Source organism: Pangasianodon hypophthalmus, chromosome 1, assembly GCF_027358585.1.
Source record: "Pangasianodon hypophthalmus isolate fPanHyp1 chromosome 1, fPanHyp1.pri, whole genome shotgun sequence".
Lineage (NCBI taxonomy): Eukaryota > Metazoa > Chordata > Actinopteri > Siluriformes > Pangasiidae > Pangasianodon > Pangasianodon hypophthalmus.
In genome coordinates, this window is record NC_069710.1 from 17,922,139 (window position 1) to 17,945,055 (window position 22,917).

The 22,917-nt window shown below is 38.9% G+C and overlaps 1 protein-coding gene across 10 annotated transcripts in view; it reads left to right on the forward strand.

Annotated features, from left to right (window-relative positions):
* Nucleotides 1-395: 395 nt before the first annotated feature.
* Nucleotides 396-22,917, forward strand: part of trak1a (trafficking protein, kinesin binding 1a) — a 33,689-nt gene continuing 11,167 nt past the window's right edge. For 5 of the 10 annotated variants that reach the window (XR_008301527.1, XR_008301531.1, XM_026926334.3 and 2 more), the window contains exons 1-5: nucleotides 11,613-11,814; nucleotides 19,739-19,815; nucleotides 21,082-21,198; nucleotides 21,560-21,660; nucleotides 22,359-22,467. Coding sequence is in view for 8 of the 10 variants with exons in the window: in XM_026926334.3 (XP_026782135.2) it covers nucleotides 11,613-11,814; nucleotides 19,739-19,815; nucleotides 21,082-21,198; nucleotides 21,560-21,660; nucleotides 22,359-22,467 (606 nt within the window). In the remaining 2 variants the exon portion in view is untranslated. Of the gene's footprint in view, nucleotides 609-6,680; nucleotides 6,822-11,612; nucleotides 11,815-13,925; nucleotides 15,065-16,538; nucleotides 17,942-19,738; nucleotides 19,816-21,081; nucleotides 21,199-21,559; nucleotides 21,661-22,358; nucleotides 22,519-22,917 lie in introns of those variants that run through there. The other 5 variants (XM_026926339.3, XM_026926335.3, XM_026926338.3 and 2 more) reach the window with 5 other exon arrangements.

A 22,917-nucleotide genomic window follows, 5' to 3' on the forward strand; every position in this document is an offset into this window, starting at 1 on the left:
GGAAAGAGTGACAAATCACTAATGGCATTGACATCAAAACCAATGTTTACATTATTTGGCTTGGAAACATTAATATCTGGGTCCCAACTGGATCAGTATGACATGTACATGACATTTTAAAACGGTTAACATAAAGGAAAAAGTCTGAAGTGGATGCATTGGAATGCTGTATAATAGGGGACAAAATGACCCCACTGATAAGTTTAAACATGTCTATGTCTTTTAGCTAACTGTTTGCCCTCCATTCAAGCCTCTCTTTTTCTTCTCTAGGCCCACATTTCCAGCACTGACTGATCGCTAGCTGCCGGTGTGTGTGCTGTGCTCCTGCCCACTGTGGTCAGCTGTGTGTGGGCGCTGCCCTATGGCTCGTGCAGCTGACGTGTGAAAATCAGCCAAGCTGGACACCACAGCTTTGCCCCCCACTGCCTCTGCCTCTGCCTCTGCCTCAGGCCTTCCCCCCTCAGTCAATCCTCAGACCCCGCTCCCTCAGAGACAGCACCCACAATCCCCAGCAAGCGCCACTCAAACGCACCAAGAGGAGCAGTATGTAAGCGAGGAAGCATCCAACCTAGACAATGAGCTTTACAGAGATGCAGAAACCATCACAGGTAAGTCTGCTGATTTTGTGAACTTAACCGAGTGGGTGTTTGTGTGTTGCCATGGAACCAAGGGACTTGGCAGTGATGTTATTACTGTCTGTGTGATTCAGATGGAATAATTCCGTTGTTTTGTTGTTGTGAGCGCTGCCATTCCTCATACCTCACTTAGCATAGCAGGTGATTGTGTGATAACTGTCTTGGCATGTAAACCTTATCCAGTGGGCATGTTCGCAGATTTAAAAAAAAAAAAAAAAAAAAAAAAAAAAAAGGAATTGCCACATTACTGAAATAACCTTTGACTGGGACAGTATAGACTTGGTATTTCTCTTTTTCTTTTTGTTTTTATTTGAATTTCTGTTTATTTTATGTGTCCAGAGGAACAAGGCTCCTCTTTATGGTTTATGTAAATGTACAAATACTGTATATAAAGTATATTATTTTGTCTTGTTTAATATGGATAAATATTTTTTTAACATCTTTAAAAACTATAGTTTTTGCAGCACCAGCAGATGTTATTAGGCATTGCACAGATGTGACCTAGACCTTTTGGTTTTAACAAGTGAATCCAAATGAGTGCAAATCACACCGGCAGTCCATTCAGATGAAAGAGGTTTTATTTTTAGACTCTTTTATGCCGCCGCCTTTCTTCCTGTTTGTCATAAAAGATGTTACTTATGTATTCGTTTTCAGGAACTCAAGGCCCATTTTGGCTAGCTACAATTTTTTCCATCGGTCCATCCATGTGTCTGTCTGTACATCTGTCCATCCGTGTGTCTGTCCAGGATTCGAGATTCTTGTTAGTGTGATATCTCAAGAACAATGGTTAAATGTTGGTAAGATTTATACGGATTTGGTGTTTTTCCCTAAATCAAATTAGGCCTAATTAACAATACAGATTCAGAGGAAGTGAAAAACTGGTCGTATGTATAGTTAACCTATTAACTTTTCGTTTTTACTTTTTTGCATTGTGCCAGTTTTTACTAGTAGTAATGCCAGAGTGTTCCAGGTTAGTGTGAACTGCTGGAGCTGATGTAGCGTAGCTGTGGCTACTATCTAGTTATTTTCCATGTTTAAGCAAAGATTAATGCTAGCTTCTAGTGTGTGAGATATACACATACACACATGCTATTGTATATCATGTTTATTATACTTACTGTCACTGTGTAGTCACTGAGATCTGAAAGTGAATAAATAACAGCTCCTCTGCTGCCTCTTGTAGTAATAAAAGACGCCGTCACTTAATGTGTTTGAAAGACTTGAAATGTAATCAACGGTGACATCTATCAATTATAACACGTAAAGATGCAGTTTACTGTGATAATGATGATAATAGTTTACTGTAGCATTTGGCCTGGCTAAGACGCCGCACACACGACTCGTAATAGGTCACACAATAATAGATGATGTTTTTGGAACCTGTAGTAGACATGCTGGTCTTTTAGATTTTTGGAGGATCCCATTATCCCTCAGTAAAAGGCTCTAATCATAATTCATCAATGTTTGCCTTTACTTCCTTTTGCTTTACTGTAGCAACACATACATACACACATGTAGCGTTCGTAATTCAGACATGTGCAACATGACAAGATTTGTAGATTTGTATCTCACAATTAGATTTGCTTGTGTTATTTAGGCAAATGGATAAAATGTTTGAGGTTTTTCCCCCTCAATGCTGATCCTGATTGAAGTTCGATGTGTATGTGCGTACAAGAAAGGGAATCAAGGAGAACATAGCCTTAAGTCAGCCAACTTTATTGTCATTACTTCTCATCACAGACGTGTTGTGTGTTTAGTGTTATTAAGAAGCAGACAGCCGGCATGTATTATCTCTGGTTGTGTTGTAACTTTTCTTCAGCTAGGATTGCACATTACTTAAGCTGTCCTTTCCGATGCCAAAAACATTTTAGATAATGGATTCACTTTATCACAATAAAGTAATAGGTGCTGAGTCTTTGGCACTGTGACGATAGCCCGATAGAAAACGATAGAAAAACATTTGTCTCATTAAACAAGGCTCTCTCATTAAACCTGAGAGCACTGCAGTATCCGCACTTGTTTAGAAGAACATCAGCTCAGCTAGTCCTGTGATGTTACTCATTTACCAGGCTTGCTAAGAAACAGCTGGAAAAGGCAGGGTTATGGTTTCCTCCTCCAGACGATGACCAAATCATAAGTAGGAAGTTCAGTCATGTCCCTGCAGCACAATGGATTCCATAGAATGGGCCTGAACACTTTGTCTGATCTTTGCCATGACAAGTCGCAGTTTGTATTTTAAAAAATGGCTTTATACAGGATTGAGAATCTTACTAGGCTGGGAATTAAGTTCTTTTTAGCTCCATCAAGGGACCTTGAAGAACCAGCATTAAAGACCCTTCATTACCGTTTGTTATTCCATACTTGTACTAGTCATTCTCTTGAAGGTGTTTTGTTTCTAACAATTTGAATGCAAAAATCTGATGCAAATGGCACATATAAAGCCACGTCTTAAATTGGTGCTCTAGTGCATGAGCTAATGATACAGCACACAGCTGGCCAAAAAACAACTGAGCAGTTAATGACCAATTACATACTCTAAATTAGGACACCTAAGTAAAAAAGGGCTGTAATTATAGAACTATTCACTGAACATGGACGACGTGGCCGGAAATTAAAGTTGTCAGGCTTTTTGTTGCTGTTGTTGTTGTTAAATCTAGTGTTCTGAAGAACAGAGCCAGAACAAGAAATGCATCACTGTTTAATTACTTACAGACTGTGTTGTTTAACTTTTATTTATATTTCCTATATGATTTATTGCAGACAGGCTGTGAGATTTCCTTTTGGTATTTGAGATTTAAACTGTGCTCATTTGCATAGTAGAAATGGCAGTCTGCATGTCCTCCTGTTTGTCTATTCCCATTATTTACATACGACCTGCTTCCTGTGGCTCACACACTTAACGCGACACACTGTATTTTATGATCCTTCTGATCAGGGCCTGTGTACATCATTCTTCTCTGAATCCTTAAGAAATAGTCCATTGCATTCGATACATGTGGCATTCTCCGTTTTGTCATCACATCTGAAATGACATCTAGATTCAGTTTTACTTTGAAGATTCAAATAGTGATTTAGTCATGTGTGAATGAAGAAGGCACCTCATCCGCTCTCGTTGTGTAAGTATTTGTTTAAGTGGGGATATGGTTGAATGTAAATGCCTTTCACTTCCCCACTTGACAGACACTTAATAAAGAACCAGACATGCTCATCAGATTGTGCCTTTACTTTTTTAATAGAACTTTTGCAGTGATTTATTGTAGTTCAGCCTCCTCAGATGGATCATTTAGGAATCCTGCCATCTTCTGGCAGTTATTATATTGTGCTTCAGAAAGTGCTACAGGGATCTCCTTATTCTTGTGGCATTGCAGTCTTCACAGGGGCAATGTGCCGTGTCAATATAGTTTTGTCTAATAGGATTTTCAGGTGGTCATACCTCATCAAACATTATAATGTATACTGCAATATCTTTCTTTAAAAGTTAGTATACTCCTCCAGTAGTGATGTCTGTGTAAATATATTATGTCTGAGCAGACACAATGCTCATTGTGTGACAGTACAGGTCATTGTTTCTGTGTGTGTGTGTGTGTGTGTGTGTGTGAATTTGAATTACTGCATCAGCACTGGTGTCTTGTCAGATTCCAAAGCTTTTACAGCAGTGGTGTGCTTCACATTCCGCATGTGACTCACATGAAGAAAAAGTTCTGCTCAGTGTTTCCAGGGCAGAGCCGTGTGTGTGTGTGTGTGTGTGTGTGTGTGTGTGTGTGTGTGTGTGTTTCTTATTTCCATGGTGATAGAGAACTGATGGTTTGCCATCCGCTGGATGTTTGCCGATTCTGACTTCATTGAGCTACAACAATACAGAGTACAGTTCAAGCACTTCAGCATAAATGAATAGAATAACTGAAATAGAAATTTTACTCAGTACATAACACTATCCCTAATCCTAGATCAGTTTTTTCCCTAGTTGCAGATCCTTGTTTAAATTCTTGATATTCTTGTGTGTGTGAGTGGAATGAAACTGATTGGTGCTGTTCTTCACAAAAGAGCTTTGACCATAAACAGTTCATTCAGTCTCAGTCTCTCAGATTACATGATAAGCTAGAAAACAATGACTTTTTTTTTTTTTTTTTAAATAATAAGGACTCCCCTGGTCATGTTCCACAACAGCCCTATAATATTTTCTATTCCTAAATGTGAACTCGAGACTTTATTTATGACCACTGGTGTATAATCCACCAGCTCTCCAGAATTTAAAATGAATCAATATAATCAGGGCTCTGTATGGTGTACAGTTACCTGAGCAACAGTTTAATGTATTATCCAAGATGAGTTCAATTCGGATTCTCTTGTTCTGTGTCCAGCTCTCCAAATGATAGCCTTTTTACATTACTGTTAAAGTGCACATCCATATATTATCAGTTTATAGTAGGTAATGGAACAAATGTTACATTTATTCCCTGTCTCCTGTTTGGCGATTACAAAAAGTTCTCCTGCATCTGTACAGTCACGAGCAAATTGGCTAAGAATTACTAGTTAAAGCTGTTGGATGTAATATTTGGGATCGATGCTTTTGCAAGGTACTCCTTCTTCAATGTGCGGCTTATTCTCACAGCTGTCTGGTGCCAAATCAAGAATTCAGGGCTGTGTCCCAAACCACATAATGTATAGTGTGCCCAATAAATGTGATCAAATGTGACTGTCTATATTTATTAAAAAGAATTTCACATGGCAGGTAGCTCTCTGCTCCATCTGTCTCTCTCCACTTTATGGATGAAATGTCAGGATTTCCTGCTCGTTTCCTTTCTCAGCTTTTCATAGCGCAGGAGGAAAAGAGCACACTCATTATAGGTATTGTACAATCTTAATCACATCACACACATCATATGCTGGAAGATTTGTTACATACAGACATTGCTAACTCCTCTGTGAAAATCCCCTAACATAGGAGCATGTTGCAAGAGGTGCCATTACATCCTCAATCTGCTTTCAGCTCTATTAACCTTACAAAGTAAAACATACCATGACCTCACATTTAAACATGACATTGAGGGGAAAATCAAAATGCTGTCCAGACTACATGGTTAACAAAGAAATTATTCAATTAACAAATATTATTCAATTCTTCTGTTTTATACAGATTTTGGTTTAGTCAAGGCACCAGACACTTTCTGTCTGAAAGTTTGGTCTGGAAAAAGACATGGCAAGCTGGTAAAATAGATTTTAATTTGTATTAGTGCTACTAATGCAACATCACAGGCATGTTGTTTAAGGAAAATAATACAACAGCGAGGTAATTAGAAAATCTCAAACATTAATCCATTGAATCGATTTAATAAGGACGATGGAAAATACAAGCTGGCCACCAGATTGACCAGCTCGGCCTGTGTTTTGGCAGCTGGTCAGACCAAGCTACCGAATATTTTTGAAAAGTTATGAAAGTGAGCAATAGTTTCATAAGCTCTAAATCAGACTATTTGGACTAATTTTAGTGTCAGTGGAGGGGTACTTCCTGAGAATGTTCTAAATGTGTACAGAGAGGTGGAGGCTGGGACTGAGGTATGTCTTACCAGTGTTTGCTTACCAGGTGTATATAGATACTGTAATGTTCAGACAGTGTGACTGGTGTAGTGTGGAGTGTGTTTTACAGACACACTGAGAGCATTTCAGTAAGTGTTTCCCATTTTTTCCCCCTTTTCCTCATTGTGTTATCTTCTTTCCCCACTCTGTTGGTGGTGTTTTTTTTTTTTTTTTTCTTCTCTCAGCAGCTGCGACTCTGCCCTGACTTTCTTTCTTCACTGATTCCCTGAGGGCTTTCTAACTTCCTGTATTTGTAATGCACTTACCCCGGCTGTTCATAGAAACTGCCTTCCAGTCAGCTTCTCTCATTCTGTATGTTCAAACTACCCCAAAGTCTTGTGAAAGAGGACAATGAGTGCAACAGGCTGCTGTTCGCACTGTAATCCAGTCTATGTTTAGTGAGGGGCATGTGACTGGTGTCATCAGCATGCCAGACATGACTAGGCGTTCACTCCTCTTCTCACTCCCTCCCACTCTGCCTCTCTCCCTCCCCTCACTCGTTCTCTTTCTGCCCCGGACATGTTCTCTTGACGTCCAGCCCTTGTTCTGAAGGAGTGGAAAATGTAATTTGGGCGTGAGGAGAACAAGCCTGTGGCTGCAGAATCATGAGTAAGTGCTGAGATCGGATATTTGAGACTTTCAGATACTTCAGTTTACTACAGTTACTTCTTTTTGAGACTGGATAGTGATAGATTTCTGGACAACGTGGAGCTTTAGGCTGAACTTTTGCCTGCTGACCTACGGCCATGATAAGGTTAAGGTCAAGCTGGCTGTGTTTGTAGCTCATTTCGCTGCTTCACTTGGAATGAACTTTGTGTGTTTTCCTTTGTCTGGCTTGTCTGAAAATATATATTGCTGTCTTTTTTCCATGTTCTGTACCATGGCATGTCAGCTGATAGATAGAGCAACATGTGTATAGGCAAATTGCTCACTGATAGACTGGTATGTACAGAAAATGTTTGTAATCTGGATTGTGTTTCGGTCACGTCTTCTTTGAATGCGAGTTTACTTTGTAACGCTTTTCTCTTCAAAACTTTGACAAAGCGGCTGTTTCTTATTTAAGATCTGTCCCAGCTGTGGTGCTCAGATCTGTGTCAGACTACTGGGATTTTTGTTTTAGGGTGCCATGTCACAGAGGTCAATGTGAACCAGAAGGACAATAAGGCTTTGACTGGGAAGCGCTGTTGAACATGCACATAAAACACAGCCCCAAAATAATCACAAGCCAGCCAGTACATTCACCCTCGCTCTCAGAACTCAGCAACCTTCATTTAGATTGGACACAAGCGATGGACAAATGCAATGGCTGTCCTGTAACCTGTGTGACACTAATTTTCAATACAAGTCTCAGAGCTGTAGTTTTATGTTTTGCTGCTGTAGTTAAACATCTTTGAAGGATTAGTAACTAGCAATCTAGTGCAAAATTGCATCAGTGCATCATTATATTTTGTTATAAAATCTGTCCTAATTTTACTAGATAGTTGAGTATGTGTTATCATCATGTAACATGTTATGGCTTGTAGTGCTCTCTGGTTTTGTGCTTTCCTGGCAGGTTTAAACAACACAGTGGTCAGCCTGGGCTGTACTCTTGTTTAAATAACACAAGCCTGCCCCATGTATTGCTGTTTGTGAGATTTGTTTATTTGTATCACTTACAAGGATTATGATCCAGCCTCTGTCATTTCATTCAGTGGCAACCGAGTTTCCATAAGACAAAATAAGACTTATTTCTATGTGTTATAATTGTACATGGTTAATATTAGAGGTCACTATAACTTCAGTAAACCACACAGCAGGTTCCATGATTGAGATCTTAAGCCTGCTCCAGGTCCTTCTTAGGCCTGTTCAACACAGTGTTCAAGATAGAAGACTCAAGAGTTTATTGTCATATGTACAGGAAACAGTCTGTTACTTCATACAATGAAATTCTTACTCCGTGAATCCTCCAGCAGCCTTTGACATAAATTAAGGAAATAAGAAAATAATACACAAGGCGTAAATTACAGATTTACACTTACAAAATTACTAATAGTGCAATAGTGTTTAATAGTGTTTAGCAAAAGGAGAGAAAATAAACATTGCCACTATTATTATTTGCATATTAATGACAATGTGTCCTTTGGATATGTATTATTCCCCTCTTTAATTCATTTCACTACTGCTGTACCACTATTTACACACTGTGAATTTTCTTTTTATTAAATCACACCACATTACATAGCAGCAGTACTGGGGCATTCAGTTTACAGAGCAGGATTGGTGATTCTGTTCAGGTCCTGGTTAAATCCAGTGATTTGACATGGATTGACTGCAGTATTGTGCTGCTGAGTTTGAGTTTCAGGTGAGCAGCGACCTGTTTCCAGGAAATGTCTTTGAAGTTATCTAACTAGGGGAAAAGAGGTAAAAAAACCATTTTTAAAATGTGTTGTGGTCTGAGGAAAAGCTGTTAAATGTCATTATTCTAAACTCCTGGACTCCGATTTTCTTTTAACCAATTACACTATATGGCCAAAAGTTTAAGGACACCTGACCATCACACCCATGTGTGTGTCTTCTCCAAACTTTTGCCACAAAGTTGGAAGAACAGAGTTGTCTAGAATGTTTTTGTATGATGTAGCATTACCATTTCCTTTCACTGGAACTAAGAGGCTGAAACCTGTTCCAGCACGACAGTGCCCCTGTGCACAAAGCGAGCTCCATGAAGACATGGTTTGAGAAGCTTGGAGTGAAAGAACACAAGTGGCCTGCACAGAGCCCTGACCTCAACCCCACTGCACATTTTTGAGATGAACTGACACTGACTGCACCCCAGACCTCCTCACCCGACATCAGTGTCTGACCTCACTAATGCTCTTGTAGCTGAATCAACACAAATCCCCACAGACATACTCCAAAATCTAGTGGAAAACCTTCCCAGAAGACTGGAGCTTATTATAACAGAAAGGGGGGAATAAATCTGGAATGGGATGTTCAACAAGCACATATGCATGTGATGGTCAGGTGTCCACAAACTTTTGGCCATATAGTGTACTTTGTTACAGAAAGAAACTTTATGCTTTACAGAAACCTATATTTTATACTTAAAAGAAGACCCTCAGCCAACCAACCCCGATCACACTGCACATCCAGCAAGAGAAGTGTGAGGGACTGTTTTTTTTTTTTTTTTTTTTTTTTTTTTTTTTTTCTTTTTTCTTTTTTTTTCTTTTAACCCTGCTCCTGCCATGATTAATTTGTTTGCACAAAAATATTTTCTAATTGACCTGGATGCGTCTAGTTCTCAAAATAAACAAATTAGTAATTTAAAGTTCCACGATCCTTGAAAGCATATCCAATGATAATCACACATAATCATGTAGTCTTTAAGTAGCATAGATATTTAGAAATAATATTTACTACTCATTTGTTTTATTCTTAAGTGTTTAACCTGTTAAAACTTCTAGAATTTGCCTAAAATTTCCTAAAAAGTATTTAGTAGGAATTCAGTTCATTCATTTGATCAGATATCAGCCTCAGTGGTTTCAAAATATCAATCTCAGCATGAGCCACTAAAAATCCATACTGGCTGATCACTAATTTGTTGTTTTGTCTCTGGACTTTCACACACCACATTTGACATTAAACAGTAAGTTTGAGGGTATAGTACATAATGGCAGCTTTTACATCTGGGGATTTTTACATCTATATCCTATGAATCTAGGAATCAGTAAAGCTGTGACTCATAAGCGAGTACTGGCTCGGTGTTTCATCTGTCAAATACATCTCAGCAGAAACTTGCACGCTTGTACATGTAGAAGATTTGCCTTTATTGTGGGAAAAAAAACTTTTGTTGGAATGGGATAGCTGTAAGAGGTTCCAAAAAGGGAGGAAATGAACAAGACATGTTTGTCTATAGGAGAATGGGATAATAAAAATGTTGAGGTAAGGCTCCTGGGAGTATTCATCAGGTTTCAGAGATGTGTTTGTGTAGTGTAGCATTTAACTTAAAAAAGCCAGCTCGAGTTTTAGTTATGGGAGTGCACAACTGATCATGTATATTTACACTTCTTGTTTCCAAATAATCTTGAAATTTGACCAGGCTAATGACCTTGTTCCTGTTTATGTAGTTATAAGAGCTGTATTTATGAACTGTACCACTAGAGGTCACTAGGCTCACATCTGTTGTCAGTCTATTGTCATTATAGACTGTAGTAACTATTCTGCTATGTTCAGAAAGTGCTAAACTATACCTTTGCTGGTTGCTAAGGTGAAGAGAACCACCTTTTATACCTGTAGTGTGGAAATTTTTCAAACCTTCAAAGGTACATTTTCAAGTAAAATCCAGGTCCAGTAGGGTGTGTGTAGAGTGTGATGGTATATTCGTAGGATCATATCAAGTGAAATTTAAAATTATGGTAGAGCATTACTTTAATCCACACTACTATGGAGTCTGACATCATAACAAAATATTTGGTTTTGATTTTCTTACTTTATTATGTGACATTTAACATAAATGTAAATGACATAAATGACATGTCTTTGAAAATGTGATGTCATATGCAGACTACATTTCAGACGTGCTGCAAAGAGCATTAACCCTCTAAAATTCCTGTGGCATTAAATGTTACTAAACTATGCCTGACATGTCCATCCTCAAACAAACCAAGCCAGCTTAACTACTTCAATTTTTTTTTATTAATAGCACTTTAAACAATAGACATTGTCACAAAGCAGCATTACTGGAATCTGGATGTAGATTTAGATCCCTAATGACCAAGCCAAAACTAGCTACCCAGAAAATCCCCAAAGTGGGAGTGTACAGTACTGATGTGAGGTACAGAGATTGAATGCTAGATTTCATCAGACTGACTTTCACACCCAGCTATTATTACAGAAGTTAAGAGTTAGTCAGTCACGCAATTAAGGGAGTAAATTCCAAGTAAAGTTTGAATCTTTGTTTAGAAATGGAAATAGAATTTTTTGTTGTTTTTTTTTGACTTCGTGCTTACTGCGTTATGTCATTACAGTTTATGAATTAAAGGCATCAGTTAAATGGTGTGTGCTATACTCACTGTAGTATACACAGAGACATGTAAATTTATGTAAATGTAAATTTAAAGGGATGACCGGGACAAGAGCAACTACTTTTGTTACTCATAGCCTGTAGCTAGTAGCAGCAAGCCTAAAATTCACATTTAAGGAACCGGAGTTGTTTTTGTATTTGTTTTAATATTTAATACTGCAATTCTGGTCTTTAATAACATTTGAAGCCTGTACTGTCCATGCCCTAGATTATTAGTCACTTTGTTTTGGTGAAAGCCACAAAACAAAACAAACTACATTCTCCTTGTAGGTATGAGATGGATAGAAGATATGCTCTTCTGTTTCAGAACCTGATTCTTCTCTCTTTTCTGTGTCGTGTATATGACAGATGTGTGTAACAGCACTGATCTTCCAGAGGTGGAAATCATCAGTTTGCTGGAGGAGCAGCTCCCTCACTATCAGCTGAGAGCAGACACTATATACGGCTATGACCACGACGACTGGCTGCACACGCCACTCATTTCCCCCGACATCAACATCGACCTGACTGTCGAGCAGATCGAGGAGACCCTCAAATACTTCCGTAAGTCCTTCACTTATACACCCTCTTCCCCTCTCTCTCTCTCTCTCTCTCTCTGTGTCTGGTCTTCTGGTTCTGTAAAACCCTGCATTTTCTCACTGGCTCTCATTAATGAAGAGGAAGTGGTCATATAGACCAGAGTTTACACAAAAACAGAGTTAACACAGAAGCATGTACAGACAGAATTATTGTCACCCTTTGTGATGATGAATAAAAAAAAAAAGATAAATATCTTTGTTAATTAGCATAGTCTCACATTGAATATATGAGAAAAATCTTACCTTCAATTGAAAGAAATATATTCTGAGAAAACCACTTGAGTATTCAGGTTCAACTTGGTATTAAGAAATTCTTAAGCAATGATCCATGTCTTCCTGTTTCACTTTATAAATATGAAGTGATATAGAGGCTAAATTCCCTTAGTTATTTATCAACATGGGAAAAATTAAAGAATACACAAAGGAAATGAGATAAAAGCGTGATGACCTTCGAAATGAATATACAAATAGCTTCACACTGACAATGCCAATATCCACTGTAAGGGCAATATTTGAGAAGTTTAAAACAACTTGAGCTGTAACGAACCTACGTGGAAAAGGACTCAAGTGTCTCGAACCCACGGATCACCTTTGCGCCAGGCCTTCTACCCGAAATCAGTGTCCAACCTCACTAATGCTCTTGTGACTAAACAAGCACAAATCCCCACAGCCATGCTCCAAAATCTAGTGGAAATCCTTCCCTGAAGAATGGAGGCTGTTATAGCAGCAAAGAGTGGACCAACTGCTTATTAATGACCATGGTTTTGGAATGGGATGTTCAACAAGCACATAAGGTGTGATAGTCAGGTGTCCACATACAGTACTTTTGGCTATATAGTGTAGCTTAGTCTCGTAGTTTAAGCAAAACTCATAGCAGTCGACTCATGGAATTTCGGTAACTTGTGTTGCTTGAATATGCTAGCTGGTTACAGATACAGTGTGCATGATGTTCTTGAGGTGCTGTGAGTTGACTCGACAATTCTGTAATAGTAATTCACAGGCAGTGCTTTGTCAGGCTGGAATTGGTGGGAATTTCATCACGTACCACTTTAGGCACAAGCGAGTGCTGGAAGCCAATCAGGAGAGAAAGAGAGTAAGAAATACTATAATAAGAAAAAGGAAAGAATTCAGGATTGATTGTGTTATAGCTTTTTCTTGTTAAACAGGTAAGACATTTATATGTTCTCTAATTTGATGGGAAGCTAGTGAAAGATAGCCAGCTGCTTTGTTTTTGCCCAGTTGAGAAGTTGTTGTGCTAGAGAACTAATGCAATCTAGTATCCTAATGCTATTGACGATTGGGAGGTGTTTGTGTTTCTCTATTTATCAAACTTGGTTATATCGGCAGCGTCATCTGGTGCAGCTGGTCACCCTCTGTGTGTTTTTCACTGATCTGTGTCAAAGTTTTTACTCTGTTTGAGCTTGCATGCTTGAGAGAGGCTGGATGACAAAATACATATCAGATAACAAAATACACCAATAATATAGCTCAGGTAATTAAAATGCACACTTAGGAAGCAAACCCTAAATGCACACTTAGGAAGCAACCCTGAGACAGTTTTGTTGTCTGTCTAGCTGTTTTGTTATTTATGCTGTATTTTAGCTTGCCGGCTAGAGTAAGTGAGTTAGCTGGCGGTTATCGGTCTTGCACGGAGCCTCGGCGAAGCTAGATACATGGCAGCAGTATGTGAGATTTCTGAGAGGTTTTGCTCTATCACCTGGGTCTCAGTAACTATGTCTCCCACACACTTATCTATCACGGTTCTTTCTTTAGCTTTACAGTCTTTAGCACTACACTACAAATATTTAAGATCATGACCCTGTTCACCTGGCAAATCCATACCCTGCATTGTCTATAATCCCAGAAACATATAGAATCTGTTTAAAATTCTGTTATAAAACACTAAAGCCCTATTTGCACTTATGTGCCTGATTCATGCTTTAAATAAAATTTAAGATAGGACATTCATATTCTCTCTCATACTCTCTCTTCTGGACTGATTCCTTTTCACACGTCAGCTTAAAATAGTCCAGAGCGAGACATGCCCCCAGAAGCCATGCATTGATTTTTATTCATTATTACAGATCCAAATCTCTCTGAATATTTAACTACTGCATCAATTGTGTAATAATTATAAACTGTGATCACCGAGCTAACTTCTGAGCAAGCAGTGCGTTCACAGCTTGTGTTGATTTGCTATGTGCCTAGTCATCTATACCACTTAATTATACAATAGGAGCTGGCTAAAATATTACCTATAAGGGCTACATCTTTCCTGTGTTTTATACATCCATTATCTCGCCTCATTGATGTCATCATTACAAGCCAAAGGCCAGTCATCTGGTAAGGTGTCGGTAGGTGAGTCATCTCCACAGCCACTCCTGGCTCAGGAAATTACATTACAAGACTAAGACACATGATTAGGCAGTTTACTCCATATGTTCATATGATTTGCTATCCATGCTTCATTCATGCTTTCAGCTGGTGTAGTTGCAGTGCACACAAGGCACTCTGGATCACTTGGTTCTCCTTTTCTTTACTTCTTCTTCTGCCTCAATTGGCAGCCAGAACTGTTCACTCTTAGACTAACCCTGTAGATTCTGTTCACGCAGTATCATTCATCAACACACTGGAGTAGAATCGAGAGGGCGAAAGAGGGTGAGTAGGAAAGTCTGAGGAAGTGCAAGAGAATTTAGGCAGCATACGCCACCTCAGACTGGAGTCAGAGCCAGTTGCTATGGTAACCCCTCCAGAGGGAGGTGCCATTGAAATAGGGAGCTCTGGCAGGAGGGAGAGGGAAGGAGGAGGGGATGGGTGACCTACTGCTGACGTTCATTGATGTAACACAGTTTGATTGGCTACAAAACTAGGAAGTTGCCTCTCCTCGGTGCGCATGATACAACCTTGACTATAGCCATACCATGAAGGCTTCCTGCGCAACACTTTTGATCATCACTGCAGCCTCATAATTCAGCCATCTCTCCCCATCCCACTCTGGATGGCATGCTGTACGCAGCTTCATTTATTAGCTGTTACTCAAAATAGGCTCCCTGGTGGTGGAGAGAATGGGCCGCTGGGAGAATGCGTGTGAATTTGTGACCTCGGGTGCTGGACAGCAGGAGCTGCGACTCACAGCTGAAGGAGACTGAGTATGCAGAGATTTGTGGAGGCTGACTACTATGAGCTGGACTGGTATTATGAAGAATGTGCTGATGGTAAGACCAGATGGTCATTTGCTTGCCTTGAAGGGAAATGGGGCCAACTGGCTGTGAGAATGTGAACAATAATTAGGCACATGGAGTAGGAGAGAGAAGTAAAGAGTGAACGGAGAGAGTGTGTAGAACTGTGATAAAAAGGTAATGGCATGAGCGATTCAAAGAAATGTTCATGATACCAATAAAAAAAAAAAAAGCAAAAGTGTTAAACTGACGTGAGAGTGTTGGCTGATAAAGAGGGCAAGAGGACACAGGTTGAGGATGCTCATAGTGGCATCACTACAGCAGGCAATAAACTCTCCTCACACCCATGTATTGCGTCAGACACAATGTAGCCTGCTCAAGTTTTGTTTGAGGCAGTTACTAACACACAGCTCTATTTTACAAGTTAATGTTTGTGGCTCAACTAAGTGAAGGTGACGCTATGTTGACAGTAACCAGGGTGAAATCTGGGTAAGAGGCGTGCTTGAATGATGCCTTATCGTATATAAATAACTGACCAGGTTACATAGATGACCTAAGGTTTTTTATTATTATTATTATTATTATTCCTGTTCCAATAGATTTATTTTGCACTGCAGAAAAATGATACTATTAAATGTACAGAAGCAATTGTTTCAGAGTCTTGGCCATAAGTAGGTTTAATATCGCTAGTTTTGCAGTCTGACTGCTGTTTTTTTAGATTAGTATATTGACAACATGTCTTTTTTTTTTCGTAGACTCAATGTACTTTGGACTTATGCAACACACTCATAAAAGTTTTGATACTTATTTGTGACTAGATTCCTAAAAATGAATTTTTTGAATTTCGTTTTATTTGATAGTTTCAGGGTGCACGGATACCAGGCGCAAATGAATAAATAAGCAGTCCGTTGTAAATGAAATGAACTATTTTTCCTGCTTTTCCTGTTCTGTGCTTTTGTTTGCTGCAGTGGCTTTTGTTGCATACTTTTCTTATCTAGTATTCAACAAATACTATAATTGTATGCTTCCTAGAATTTGACTGCTATCAAGATAATTCCCAAAAAATGACTGCACTTCAGTCAAGTGCATGTGTGTGTGTGTGTAGTGTCTGCCTTATATGATGAATTAGAATCAGATGAAAGCTTTGCATCTGAAAGCACTCCTCTTCTCTCCTGAAAGGCCTGATGTAGGTTTGCTTGTACATTGAGACTGGCTATACTTATGAACACAAAGTAATCTATATAGAGTCTTAAATTCACTGGTTTGCGTTTAGTGTGAACATTTGTTTATTTAATGGCCTTGTGTGAAATTTGGATTGTGGTCTAAGTAGTAAAGTACAAAAACTTAAATATCTACATAAACAGCAACACTTACCTGCTTTACAGTTGTAGTTATTAAAGAGAAGGAGCATTTTTCTTTATTATTTTTGGGTCAGTGACCTTCATTAAAACCTCCTAAATATTAAGTTAGCTTCATTTGACTTATATTGCAGCAATGTTTAAAGTTTTATTGTACACTTTAGTTTTTATGTGTATATTGTGGTGAAGCGTGGGAGAGTGCTCTTCATTCATGCCGTATGGAGCCGTTTACCCACGCTGGAGGATTGTGTTGATCTGTATTGAATTTGGGGCTCACTCTGACCCTTTTTGACTTGCACAGATTATCCCTCAGTGCTGTCATCCCCCTCATCTCCATGCTGTAGCTTTTTCTTTCTTTCTTTTTTGAGAAATGGTGGAGAGCATGACTGGAATAGCTTGTTTGTTGTTGAGGCCAAACAAAAGTGAGGCATTCGCATTCACCACCATGGCCACCGTTTCCCTCTGCTTTTCAGACCTGCATGACTGCCGTGTTTCCATAGAAATGTGGGGCAAGTGACAAGTGAATGCTCACCGACCATAGGTCAGAACAACGCAAATAGCATCACAACCATAAGCCAAAGTCAAATGGAGGAAATGCAGAAGAGTTAATTGCATTTGTCCTTTAAAAAAAAAGACAGCACACACTTCTGATGCAAAAACTACATAGCCTGTGTTTCACTCGATTTAGTGAGACTTATTCAATTACTGTTTAATTATGATCTTAAGGTTCAAGCAATGCCATCAAGTGATCCATTAATCCAGTAAAATGTGTTGTATTTGTAGTGATGAGGAATGTTCCATGTCTTCAACTTAGCAGTTAACTAGCATTCATTTAAAGCTAATATATGAATTTGCACGGGGCTGTTTGCACCTCTCCCTGTTGTGTTTGCATTTTTCATGGCCATAGGAAAACAGACTCACCTGAGGATATCAGATGGCCACACCTACTCAGCAGGTGTAGCCAAACATAACTCTGGTACACCTTAACATGTTGCCATGGTGCATTAAAGGAACAAACCATTCTGGATTCTAAAGAGAGGGGTGTTTTGAATTTTTTATTTAGTTAGGGAAATGCTACTTTGTTTGCAAGATACATACTATGCAAGTGTCACCACTTTAAATACCCGTTAAAATGTTTTGTACATTACTTCTTAGTCACTGAATTAGATTTTACTAAAGTAATTTGAGATTATTTGTTCTGCTCCCCTTAGATTCTTAGTTAGATAAATGGAAGTGGCCTGCACTGAGTCACAGCCTGTTGGCAGGTGTGGGCACGGGAAGTGTTGTGTGTATATCTGAGAGGTTTGTCACTTTGAGGAAAATAAATGGATAAACATGACAGTATTGCAGCAGGCTCGGGACCTCAGGCTCAGTGGCCTGGTTTTGCATCACTAGGCTGTTAAGACCATGGAATTGCCTCCTCACAACTCAGTTGAGGAAAACTATGAGTATGACTCGTCTGAGGTGCTGGATTATTCAGCTCTGTCTAGCTTCACCAATTCAAACTTTGCTGATGATGAACAGGAAGATGGGGAACTGTATACTCTGGAAGAAGGTACCGTTTTATTTCCACTTGTGAAAATGACTATGCCTCAAGCAGACAGTGTTTCAGCTCCCTAGCTGAATTAATATCAGTTATAGTGTTTACACTTCTTGTATCCAAACACGCACACTGGAGCAGGTTTGGCCTCCTGTGAGTGTCTGTATGATGAACGCACTTTTTCTGTAACTTAAATCGCTTGGTTTGATTTTGCTTCACAATTTCACAAATGTGATCACGCACCATATTTTGAGGGCATAACTACATGGAGGTGATCATTTACCTTATGAAGGGATGCCTTTAATTTAAATTGAATTGTTTTCCCCTCATTAGGACACTGTGTGCTGACTGTATGTAGACTAAGCATAGAAGAATGCATTAAACAGAAACAATCAAGAGCATATCTGGTATCTGCACCACTCCCACTCTTCCATTGACATCGCCTGTGTTCGAGTGTGCTGGGTGGAAGTATGAGATTTAATGGTTATCAGACTTTAATGGTTTATAATGATTAACCAGTGACAAGGCTTGATGATTCCTGAGTAGTTTATTGTTATCATTCATCTCTACTTACTGTAGTTCCTGAGAATGTTTGTGAAAGGTTTGCTGGTGACCTTATGACTTTCCATTTCATTACATTGTTAATGAAAATAATGTTTTCTGATGGTTAAGTATCTGTTTAGTGTTCATTAACTTGAAGAAAGGGTGTCGTGTGTGTGTGTGTGTGGTGTTCACTGTATCTGGTCAGTGTCAGAAAGATTGTGAGATATTTGATGGCATTTATTGTCCCTCCAGTGCATGACGTAAATATAAAACCCATAAAATCCTTTGCACATTGCACACTAGCAGATTACAAAGCTATGTTTTACCTTGTTATAAAGCAATTATATTTCCCTCCATTATCATCGATATTGAAGCCACATGTATGTGTGTGTATGTGTATATGTATATGTGCAAAAGATTTTATATAAACTATACACTCACCATCCACTTTATTAGGAACACTTGTACAACAGCACATTCATGAAGTTACCTAATCAGCCAATCATGTAGCAGTGCAATGCAAAAAATCATGCAGATACAGGTTATGTTTCATTTCAGTTAATGCTTCATTCTCATGACATGTGACTCCTTGCCAAAGACAATGAAGCACAACAGTTGAAAGTATTGAGTTACTTGTTTATGTGTAAGTCAGTGTACATGACAGACAAGTGTACAAACAAGTTAAGTCACAGGTATGTGCTTGTTGTGTGCTACCCAAGCTTGTGGGCATCAGCTTTGCCCAATGAGTTGAGCAATGAATGTTTATGATGGAAGGCCTGAATGTTTGAGCTGGTCAGAGTTCCTCTGTGTAAGCCCGTGGTATACCCACAGAGTGTATTTAGTGCCTCAAATACAGTTGTGCTGAAACCTGTAAATATGTATAAATTCTATAAATGTGCATATGATGCTCTGTATTGTGATTAGCTTCAGTCTCAGAAGTATAAAACTTTCTCAAGCTTCAGGTTACCAACAGGTAAAAAATCAGGTCAAGAGCTATTGTAAGCAATAGTACCTGCAATGTATAGTTTACCCCTCTGTGTGTGTGCGTGAGTGTATGCTGATTAAGTACACTGGCTGCTTTGCGTGTGTTGAACATGCCTGGTTTCAAATAGTCAATTATCCTTAGCCATCCTTCCTTTTTGTTATTTGTTACCCTACTGTAATTTTCATATAAAGAACTTTATAAATATTTTAATAGTTTCTAATATCATATGTGCATTTTAATATTTGATTGCGACTGCATTAATTCTCTCCTTGTTTTCCGTGCAGTTCTGTGTGCTGAAAGAGTGGGCCAGATGACTAAGACATACAATGACATAGATGCTGTTACACGTTTGCTTGAAGAGGTAAGCTAGTCACGGCTGTGTTCTGCCTTTATTCAGATGTGTGTAGGATGGTGCAAAGGTTTTTCACACCTATGAGGGTTAAAAATAGAGGAGAAGCAGCTGCTGTGTGCTCTAGCTCCTCTCACATTACTACTGTATTAATGATGTATGAGCACTTGTTTATTTTGTTTAAATTTATGCAATATCGCCTGAGCAAAGGAGCAGTTATACTGAATATCAGGCACGGCTGTGATTCGGCTATAGGTAATGTAGCCATGCTGATATTCAGTATAACAGAGTGTGATATGAGCGTTCATATTTTAAGTCAGAAGTTCACTGCCATGTTCACTGATGATGTCACGAACTCTGTTGTAGTACAGGATTCAGTGGGGCCGCTGATAGAATTTTAATTTTACGTGACACAGACAAGTGGAGTGAAACAAACAGTGAAACATCTCAGTGTGGTTGCACTAAATATCAGCATTTTTGGAAAGCCACTCAGTCAAATTAGTGGACCAGAACTAACTGTTGTATAAAGAATATTAAGCACCCTCATTATTATATCTCTAGCCTACATCGTTTCTGTATACAGTGTTTGTCACTATCTGGTGTCGCCCAGAAGAGGATGAGTTCCCTTATGAGTTTGGTTCCTCTCAAGGTTTCTTCATCCTTTAATCTCAAGGAGTCTTTCCTTGCCACTGTCACCCCAGCCTTGCTTTTTAGTAATCTTAATCTACATCAGGATTTTTGTAAAGCTGCTTTGTGACATTGTCTGATGTTAAAATCAATAAGCAAATAAAACTGAATTGATGGGTAACTAGTGTCTAACAGCCCAGGTGCTCAGAGCTCCACAAGGAAGTAGTGTTGATGGGAGTGTTTTCTAGATGGAGCAGGGTATTTGAATGCAATCTTTGTCCTTTTTTCTCCTCCCTTTTATCAAATAATATATTAAAAACATGACATGAAAATCAAAAAGCATTGTTTTCTGTGATGGGGCATATTTCAGTGAATTGTTTGTTTGTGGGGGTGGGGTGGGATGAGGGGAGGTCGAGTATGATGATATATTATTGGATTATGTAATGGAAAAACAAGACTTCTACTGATAATCTATGTAAATATGACTGAAAAATTAACAAACAAAGTTTTAAAAAAAACATCTTTTTCTAAATAACTGCACCGTACTGGCCAGTGTGGCTGAAATATGTTTATTAATTATTATTATTTTTAAAAAAAGAAGACTTAATTGATTTAACACAGCCAGTATGTTTCGCTCTCTTCTCTCCGCAGAAAGAACGGGACCTGGAGTTAGCAGCGCGCATAGGCCAGTCCCTACTGAAGAAAAACAAAACCCTGAGTGAAAGAAATGAGTTTCTGGAAGAGCAAGTGGAGCACATACGGGAGGAGGTGAGACCCAGATATCACTATTGTTCATCCACTTCTCCCATCTTTAGATCAGTTTTAGCTTTCTGAACTTTCTGCACAGAAATAAAATTTGCCTAATAATCAGATTTTACTTTACTAACCAAGGCAGTTCAACCATCTCTTCAGTAGAAACAAGGCGAACATATACTGACACAAAATTCTAGTGCTTGCAGGAAAGCAGTTTAACAGAGCGTTTTAAAAATATTTTTAAAGTGTTTAAAGTGTTTTTAAATCAGTACCATGGCCATGCCATGACTCGTTCTTGGTTTATAACTAGAAACATTCTATCTGGCGATATGTTGGCATATGTTGTAGCTTTATGAGTGCTGTGCTGTGTGTGCAGGTTTCTCAGCTGCGTCATGATCTCTCTATGAAGGATGAACTGCTCCAGTTCTACACCAGTGCTGCTGAGGAGAGCGAGGGAGAGTCGGTCACCTCTACCCCGTGAGTCTTTAAATCTCCACCTTTCTTTCCCACACCTGTGCATTGGATTGAATAACAGGCTAATGGACTGTCCTGCTAGCTTCAGTGGCCAATAGCATCCCTGATAGAAACCATTTGCTGACATTTGTTTGTTCAGTACATATACACTCCTGACTGGGATTGTGCTTCTGCGCCTCTGTAGTGAAGTTTAGACAGTGAATCACATCACTTCAGACCTTTGCTGCTATATTCTAAAGCATGCTATTGTCACTGTAGTTCTAGTACAATTAGCACTAGTAGTAGTAAATCTACATTAAAGAGAGAGCTCTCATTGTCTTTTATGCATGTATTTGTTTTCTTGTAGTTGCACAAGTGTTTGGGCAGACATTTGTTACAGCTTCTTGTTGACTACATTTCACTGCCAGTACAATTTAATTTTCACCATGTGTACTCTTTACTGTACACAGAATAACATTTAATCCTTGATATGGTTAAGCTTTCTGTATTCTCTATGGCGACTTCTTTTATTTATTTATTTTTTTTTTTTTTTACACTGTACTGCTTTGCATCGGGCCGCATCACACCAATAAATTTCCGATAACAGCATGCCTTGTATTGTTTTATTCCTTTCTTCCCTGAAGTTTCTGTTTTCTGTTTTTTGCTTGTAGTAGGGATAGACTAATTTTGCAGAGGCACTGATTGTTTTATGTCTTTGTCAGGATCCCTCGGAATGAATCCTCATTTTCGGTGCCAAATTACTTCCCTCTGGACTCACTACAAAAGAAGCTCCAAGACCTAGAGGAGGAGAACATTGTGCTGCGATCTGAGGTGAGAGTCTGATGTAGCAACGCACTGCTCATGTTCCAAGAAAATTAAATGGTAAGAAAAGGTCTACCAAAACCTGCCTCTTTGTTCATATACAGCAGCATGTTTTCCCTCACATTACTGAGTGGATCATGTTTAGTTCATTGTTTACAAATGAACTAAAATAAGTCAAGTAAATAAATATTCAGCCTGCATTTAGGCCAGCACTTTACCTACTGTAATTATACTCCACAGGTGACCATCTGACCCCAGAGTGGGTGGAATTCCACATTTAACTAGCCAAATACTCTTGAATACACACACATTCACATTCATTTTCTGTTCATCGTGATGACAAGATTTGTTACGGAAAGAGAAAACTTTCCATAACAAGGTTTAAAGGTCACACTGTAAGTGTGCCACTGTATGCTTTGCAGGGATCTGGAATGTAATTACACATCTGATGGCACTGTT